Source organism: Hyaena hyaena, unplaced genomic scaffold, assembly GCF_003009895.1.
Source record: "Hyaena hyaena isolate Hyena2069 unplaced genomic scaffold, ASM300989v1 scaffold_306, whole genome shotgun sequence".
Lineage (NCBI taxonomy): Eukaryota > Metazoa > Chordata > Mammalia > Carnivora > Hyaenidae > Hyaena > Hyaena hyaena.
In genome coordinates, this window is record NW_024080935.1 from 1,387,574 (window position 1) to 1,395,617 (window position 8,044).

Sequence of the window (8,044 nt, forward strand, 5' to 3'; positions counted from 1 at the left end):
TGGACTGTCCTTTCTGAGCAAGATGGTTCCTCCCTCAGGTGGTTAAGAGGGCAAAATGAGTTGATGGACAAGATGGTACTTTGTAAATCAGAGAATGTGATGCAGCAAAGATCTGAAATAAAGCCTGCTTTTACTTCTCTCTGCCAGCCTTTCACATATATGCGCGCTACCTGAATCCTTGATTCAGGAGAACATGAATGCTGTACACCACTTTGCAAACTCAAATGACTGGAGGAACCCAGAAGGTCACAGCAAACGAGGGGGAAACGCCAGATGGAGAGGGCCTGCTTCACCCAGAGACATGGACAAGCAATGACAAGGGCCAGCTGATGCTAGTCGAGGGCTGACATGGAGTGGTGGGGCCTGGACAGCTGCCCCCCGGCTCCCGCCAGGTGCGGTTTTGCGGGAGCTCAGGTCAAGTTGCCAAATCTTTGGATTTTTCAAAGAGGCCAGAAACCTGAATTTTGGGGTGAAATAGCCTTTTAAATCTTAACTGATAATTTGTAACACTTTAAAATGCTGGTTGGGCCAAAAAGGATTTTTTAAATGTTGCTGCCAGCCAGATTCGGTACGTGGCCATCAGTTTTTAACTCCTGCAGTAAAAAGACAATGGATAGGGGCGCCTGGGTGGCTTAGTCAGTTAAGAGTCTGACTTCCGCTTAGGTCATGATCTCGCGGTTCGTGGGTTCGAGCCCCGCGTCGGGCTCTGTGCTGACTGCCAGCTCAGAGCCTGGAGCCTGTTTCAGTCTGTGACTCCCTCTCTCTGACCCTCCCCTGCTCATGCTGTCTCTCTCTCCTAGAAATAAATAAAACATTAAAAAAAAAAAATTTAAAAAGACAATGGATAAGGCAAAGTTCTCTTCTACCTCTTAACATGTCTAAGCTGAGAAACGGCCTTTTCTTCCTTTGCTGTGGATGTCTTGTGGAAGTGCTTACCTCAGCCCTAATTCAGCAAAGGGGGCTCTAGAGTCTGGGACAGTAGGGGGCAAGGTGTCAGCAGATCAAGCTTGGGAAGGCCTAAGATAAGAGGGTCCTCATCTTCCATGTCTACCTCTTGCCCAGAATTCTGTGACCTCCCTGGAGCTGCCACAGAGGCTCAGGCCCCTGAGCCCAGCCTGGGCATCAGGCAATGTCTACGTCTTCATTGCCTGGCCATCTTTGAGGCCATCACCATCACCCACACTCCTGGAATATTTCTGGGTAGTGCTGGAAGCCCACAGGTGGGTCCAGGTCACCTTGGCCAGGGGCCAAGGGCACAGGCAACCCGCTGGCACTCCGGCCCCTGTGGCCCCCAGCACCAGGCCTATGGACCCACTGGTGCTTGGCCATGGCTGACTTCTGGCCAAAGCACCTGCCACACTGGGGACATGGGTAGGGGCGTTCACCGCTGTGGGTACGCCGATGGGCTGCCATTTCGGAGCTCTGTCGGAAGCAGCGCCCACAGTCTGGGCACGGGTAGGGCTTCTCGCCCGTGTGCGTGCGCACGTGGCGCCGAAGGTCTGACGCATGGGCAAAGGCGCGGCCACAGTCCGGGCAGGGGAAGGGAGTCTCGCCACTGTGGACCCGCTGGTGCTGGTAGAGGGCAGAGCTCTGGCTAAAGCGGCGGCCACAGTCGGCACAGCGGTAGGGCTTCTCGCCCGTGTGGACCCGAAGGTGAGTGGTGAGGGCAGAGCGCTGGGTGAAGGCCCGGCCACAGTCCAGGCAGCGGTGGGGCCGCTCCCCACGGTGGATGGCCCGGTGCTTGCTCAGAGAGGAGGCCTGGCTAAAGCCCTTGCCGCAGTCAGGGCAGCAGAAGGGCTTCTCCCCCGTGTGGGTGTACAGGTGCTCCACCAGGGTGGAGCGCCAGGCAAAACTCTTCCCACACACGTAGCAACCATGACGCTGGTCTGCCCTTGGGACAGGGGGGTGGGCGCAGAGTGGGGGGCGGCCCCGGCGAGGTGCCTTCGGCTGCTCCAAGCCATAAGGGAGCCCAGCAGAAGGGTGCTTCAGAGTAGGCCGAGCTTCTGCAGAAAGGATCTTCTCCAGTGCCTCAGTCTCTTCTCTTTGTCCTTTCTCTTCCTTGTTCCTGGAATCTACTGGAAGGTAAGCAGAGGGCTCAGACTCTGGCTTGTCCCGGTCCTTAAAGCCAAACCCCAAACAGTGACAGAGAAGCCTCTTAGATACAGAGCCACGTTCTGGACCCAGGGCTGCCTCTGGGACTCAGCTCAGTACAGGTGAGGAAGCTCAGAGTGACACCTTTTCCTGAGCTGCAGAGGACAGAAAAGATGCAGAGACCAAAAAAAAAAAAAAAAAGAGAGAGGAAGGAACAGAGCACCGTATGTTGTACCTCAGAGTCGGGGAAATGGGGGAGGGGGGCATTTTTGCTGGATCACGGAGGATGAGTGGATGTGTAAGGATCCTGTCCAGGCAGCAGTAAGTACAAGAGAGGTATGAATGCGGCTGCCATTGACAAGTTCACAGAGACAGGGTCCTGTGCAAGGATGAACTGGAGAAAGAAAACAGTGGAAGCCAAGAGAATGGAGATGCCACAAAAATATAACCAAGAGAAAGAAAACTGAAACAAAAGGTGGCAGAGAAGCTGGAGTGGAGGAAAATGGCAGGAGGGATGACGGGAAGCTCAACAAGGCTCGGAGACCAACAAGTGGTGAGAGACACAGAATCGCTGGAGAGGCAGGCAGGCAGGCAGGGTCCCGCATCCCAGCAGAGCCTGGGTCATACTGCCAACCCCTTCTAGACTGAACCCGCAGCTAGGCAAGGGCTGGCACGGGAAAGCACTTCAGGGAAGACAATGAGGAGCAGGGGAGGTGTTGGCAGAGGGGAGCAGGAGGGGTCAGGCCCAGAGGAGGTCCCAGGAGACGCAGTGCCCAACACGTCACCTGTGTCTGCTTCTGTCAGACACTCTCCCACCTCCGGATCCCGGGCATCCGGGCCCCACAGGTCGGCCTCTTCTTCCACCCAGCAGATGAGGGCTGGCTTGGTGCCTCGGAACCCTGGGGGAGGAGAACGCAAACCCCACGCTGCCGGGAGGCCGCCCCCCGCGGTCCCGGCTTCCCGGACCTAGGGCCTCCCACCGCCCGAGCCGGCCCGGAGGCTGGGCGGGCTGGGCGGGGAGGTGGCCCAGGCGAGCAGGCGGGGCCTCACCGAGCGCGCCCAGGTGGCCGTAGGTCTCCCGCATCACGTCCCGGTACAGGGCCCTCTGCGCGGGCCGCAGACACCCCCACTCCTCCGGGGAGAAGTACACGGCCACGTCCGCGAAGCTCACGGCGCCGGGCCTCCTTCGCTCGCGCCCGGCCGCGTCCGGTTCCCACGCGGGGAGCGGGGCCGGAGGCGGCGCCATGGCAAGTCCCGGGCCGGGGTCCGCGGAGCCCCCCCCGCGCCAGAAGCCTCCGGGGCGCGGGCCGGGAGGCCGGGAGCGCAGCAGCCGGCCCCTCGAGGGCCCACCCCGCTGGCCAACCACCAAGAGCTGCCGGCCGAAGGGACACAGACCATCGGAAAGAAATGGCGGCAACGCGCCGCGCGAACGTTGCTCCTACGCAACCGTGCCCAGATGACGCCTCCCCCGGGGTCTCCAGGTGGCTTTGTCCTCGAGCCCTCAGCCAAAATGGCCGCGACGGCTACAAGTGCGGGTGAGGGCGGCCGCCTCCGCCTGGCCCACGGAGGGGCGGCAGGCCACCACTGCCCCGCGTCGGGTCCCCGCAGCCGCCGGGGTTTGCGAGAGGGACGGGCATACCTGCCCTGCAGGAAGCCTCGCGAACGTCTGTTTACCTCTATCTAGCTCGAGCATGGCTCATAAGACCCTGATCACAGAGCCTCCTGCCGCCCTTTCCCTGCATGAATGTCCCACTAGCACCTTGGACTAGGCATGGCTGCAACTGAACTCCTCCCTTTCGTCCTCCAGCCTGCTCCTCCTGGGGTCTTTATCGCAGCAAATGGCATCAACTCTCCCATTCATTTCTATCTCCAGCCTCCCTCTCTCCACACATTTAATTGGCGGCTTACTCTGTACGTGTCCGTGTGCCTTCATAAATACCCTGCCCTAAGATGACTCGATCCTCTTCCTTTGGCCAGCTAAATTGCAGCATTTCACACCCCTCATGGAAATGCACTTCCCTTCAGCAGGTCTGGGATCTAGTCTGGAGCTTTTCTCTGCTTGCCTCCTTCCAGAGGCCCCCCTGAGGCCTCTGCCCAACACCTTTTATCTGGTGGATGCTTCTCTCCACACCACACCGGAGGAGCTGGGCAAATAGAGCTGATCACACCAGAAAGGCGAAAAGGAAAAGACAAAAAGCCTGGAAAAGGTAAGGATGCAGATTTGCCCAGGGACTCGACTGAGCCCTAGCTACTCCCAGCCTCTCACACCACTGCACATAAAAGGAAAACACACACACACACACACACACACACAAACACACAGATTTCCATAAGACTAATAGGGCTCTCATGGTGGGCCCTTGAGGTCCATGGCACCAGGCTGGGGTCTACTGGTGGGTCTCTGGCTAAAGCACCTCCCACACTGGGGACAGGAATAAGACAGTTTGCCTGTGTGAGTCGGCAGGGAGCATGACCGGTGCTAGCTACGGCAGAAGGAGTTGCCACAATAGCTGCAGGTACAGGGTCCCTCTCCAGAGTGAGTGGAGTCAGGTGAAAGGTCATGGCAAAGCATGCCTGCACTGGGTGCAGGGTGCTGTGTGAGCACCAGGCACTGAGGCTGGGTGTAGAGTCGGGGCTTGGGAAAGGCCAAGCTACACACAGGGACCCTCGGCCACAGGCTCAGACACCAAGCTACTGCCTCGCAACCCAGGGGCTCATGACATCTCCCAAATAGACTCCTTCTGCTGGCCCCTTCCAAATGTATCATTTTTCTGAGTGGCTGTTGTGAAACACAGCAGATTTAAAATGTAACTTTTGCCCAGTTAAGTCAAAGTCTACTCAACCTTCACAACTGCAGATGGGTCCCTAGCCCCTGGAAGCACCCACCTAGACTCTGTTGGTCAATCGAGGGGGTCACAAGTCAGGGACATTTCTACTTTGAGACCAACCCGAAGAGATACCGTCATCCAGGAGAGCTGTTACAAGGTACAGGCACCTGAGGACAAAAGGTGAACTGTCTCCATCCTAAGCTTTAATTCATACACTGCCACTGTCTTAGAGTTTGGACGATTCTTACAGTGTGACCTGACCATGGGACCACTAGATGCCTCAGTCAATTGAGAAAGAGAAGGTCAAGATTGTAGTCTCCAGTGGGTATCATAAATTCAGCTCAGCAAAAAGTAGTAAGGAACATGTAGATGGTGTTTCTTATTCAACACAACATATTCCCTTCCAGCTGGAACTGAGACGTTACCCCCACCTCTCATCTTTCTTTCTCTCGGGCATCGTCTTGGAGATCCTGAGCATCTAAACCCCACAGCTGGGCCTTCTGCTAAACCCCACAGCTGGAGATGAAGGCTGGTTTGGGGTCTGGGAATCCTGAGGAAGAACCCAAAGCACTCAAGAAACAATTCTTCATTTTTTTTTTCGTGAATAGTTTATTGTCAAGTTGGTTTCCATATAACAGCCAGTGCTCATCCCAACAAGTGCCCTCCCCCATGCCCATCACCCCCCTTCCCTTCTCCCCCACTCCCATCAGCCCTCAGTTTGTTCTCAGCATTCCAGAAAAATATATTGGGTATCTCCCGTGTGGCAGGCACTGTTTGTAGGTGCGGAGACGTTCGTGAACCAAGATAAGATTCCTGCTCTAGGTTTACAGTAAGCTCTAAATTTACACTAAAGGAGAGAGACGTCACCTATTAGCTCGGGGGGCGCAGTAGGGAGGCCTTCGGGCAGAGCTATAAAGATAAAAAGCTGCAGCTCACTGAAAGATACTGGATTAGGGTTATTAAGTTAGATGCCTATCTTCCAAAAACCAGATCCCATGTAGACGGAGCGAATGGGGATCATCGCCTGTAGGGAGAGACTGGGTTTGAACTGGAGGAGGAGGAGGTTAGCATGCCACGGGCCTTCACGCTGTGGTACACAGGTTCTTAACTTTTTGCAGAAGGACTGGGGAGCCACGGGAAGAGTCTGGCCGAAGAGGCTCGGCTGTACATTTGTTAGGCCGATCTGACGGGGATCACGGGAAACGAAGTCAAGCTAGGGCAGGAGTGGGGACCAGTCTGGCACCGAGACTTACGCATCTCAGCCGCCCCCTTCCCTTTTCAGAGATGCGGGATGACCGGACCTCACGGAGCGCACCCAAGTAGCTGTAGGTCTCCCGCATCACGTTCCGGCACGCGCCAGAGACCTCCCCATTCCTCGGGGAAGTTCGCAGCCCTCGGCTTTTCCCCCCTCCTCCTTCCTGACCGGCCTTAGCGGGCACCTCAGCAGCGCGCCGGGAGCCGAACCTGGGACTGTATCAGGGTCCCCACCTCCCACCCCCACGCACCTGGGAGGGACGCCCGGGATTCGGCCTCCGGGGAGCTGGGTTCTTCCGGTCCCAGGCGGCCGGAAGTAGCCTCGGTGGGGCCGCTCTAGGACGGCGAGAAGCGGTCCATTACGCGAACTTGGTGGTCCCAGGTCCTAGAAAATGAAGGCGCCCTCAGAAAAGACCGTGGCACTCGAGCGTCTTTCAGTTTTAGAGAGAATCACTTAATAGCGTCATTACGGGTCTGGTGTTGATAACCTGGTGTATTCGGCCCTCGAGCCGTCTTCTCTCGCTCTTCCGCCGGCCGACTTGGGAGACTCTTGCCCGTAGTTAAGATGGCCGCAGCAGCTTCGGCGTCTGTGCGCCGGTTTGGCTAGGGTAAGAGGCTCCCGTGCGTGAGAGCCGGCGGCGGACCGGGGGTCCTACGGAGGGAAAAGGGGCCAGGACTCGAGGCCGCCGGCCTGACGACCTTCTTCCAATTCCTGTCAGAAGGCCTATTCCGGTGTTACAAGAAAATTTACTTTTAGCCAACTAGTTCACTTCTCAAAAAAAATATTTTTTTCATTTACAAGGTACAGAAAGAATAGTATTGTGTGACTCCTCCTCCCATCATCTATTTTTAAGTTTCTTAAATATGCCTCCAGATATAGCCTATCTGTGGTACTCCCATACATTTGCTATATCTTTAACTGAGGACACGGCCAGATGCCTCTGGATGCTTTAGAATTCAGCTATTTGACTGAAGAGGAAACTGAAGTCTAGTTGTTACCAAGGTTAGGCAGCCCATTAGTGACTGCAGGGCTTCAGGCTCCTAAATTCCAGCCTTTTCTACCATCTCGTGCTGCCTCCTCTAGGCCGAGTCCGGAAAAGCAGCTGAAGACTTTGTACTGACCCCTGCTGACCTTGTGAAAATGAACAGCATTATCCATTTAAGTGATGATTGTATAAAAAGTAGATGGGTTACTGAATGATATGGTTCATCTGTTTTAATATTCCAGTTAAAGGTGCCCTCGGGTCTCCCAAGCCGAGCTCCTCTAAGAGAACAATGGCTGACTGTACAAGGGCTGAAGTTGGTTCCGTGATATGACTAACACATTAATAATGTTGGTTTGGTCACTTACTGTATGCCAGACTGTTCTAAGTGCTTCCTCCTGTTAACTCATTTAACCTTTACAACCCCTCAAAGATAAGTGCCCTTCCAGGTCAGGAAGCTGAGGCACAGAGGGGTGACCTTGCCCCAGGCCACACAGCTAGTAAGTGGTGAAGCCAGGATTCGAACCCAGGCCCTCTAACTCCAGAACTCATATTGTAATGCCTCAAACAATTGAAGGCACAGTCTCAGCAACCAGAGAGAGGTAGGATTTCAAGCCAGGTTACCAAGGTGCAGTTGTAATGTGTGGTAGTGCACAGAGCAGCCACCAAGGAGGTCAGAAGAGCTGTTTCTTGTAGCATATACAATTCCGTACTGTCATATAAATGTAAAGAGGAAAAAAATGACAGGCTCTGGTAAGTATTGAAAGTAAGTGAGGGCCGGGGCGCCTGGGTGGCTTAGTCGGTTAAGCGTCTGACTTTCGCTTAGGTCATGATCTCGCGGTTCGTGGGTTCGAGCCCCGCGTTGGGCCCTGTGCTGACTGCCAGCTC

At 55.5% G+C, this 8,044-nt stretch overlaps 1 protein-coding gene and 2 long non-coding RNA genes across 3 annotated transcripts in view; 1 reads left to right on the plus strand and 2 right to left on the minus strand.

Annotated features, from left to right (window-relative positions):
- Nucleotides 1-775: 775 nt before the first annotated feature.
- Nucleotides 776-8,044, minus strand: part of LOC120242287 (zinc finger protein 48-like) — a 15,280-nt gene continuing 8,011 nt past the window's right edge. The window contains exons 5-9 of the mRNA XM_039247953.1: nt 6,644-6,825; nt 6,425-6,509; nt 3,142-3,463; nt 2,877-2,990; nt 776-2,075 (exon numbers count right to left, since the gene is read on the minus strand). Of these exons, the coding sequence (XP_039103884.1) occupies nt 1,174-2,075; nt 2,877-2,990; nt 3,142-3,463; nt 6,425-6,509; nt 6,644-6,825 (1,605 nt within the window). The 3' untranslated portion in view covers nt 776-1,173. The remainder of the gene's footprint in view (nt 2,076-2,876; nt 2,991-3,141; nt 3,464-6,424; nt 6,510-6,643; nt 6,826-8,044) is intronic.
- Nucleotides 3,372-5,557, plus strand: LOC120242229. Its single transcript, XR_005531037.1, has 3 exons — nt 3,372-3,626; nt 4,120-4,298; nt 5,327-5,557. It is a non-coding gene; the product is annotated as an uncharacterized LOC120242229 (long non-coding RNA).
- Nucleotides 5,618-7,912, minus strand: LOC120242228. Its single transcript, XR_005531036.1, has 3 exons — nt 6,662-7,912; nt 6,425-6,558; nt 5,618-6,132 (listed from the first exon to the last, which is right to left on the minus strand). It is a non-coding gene; the product is annotated as an uncharacterized LOC120242228 (long non-coding RNA).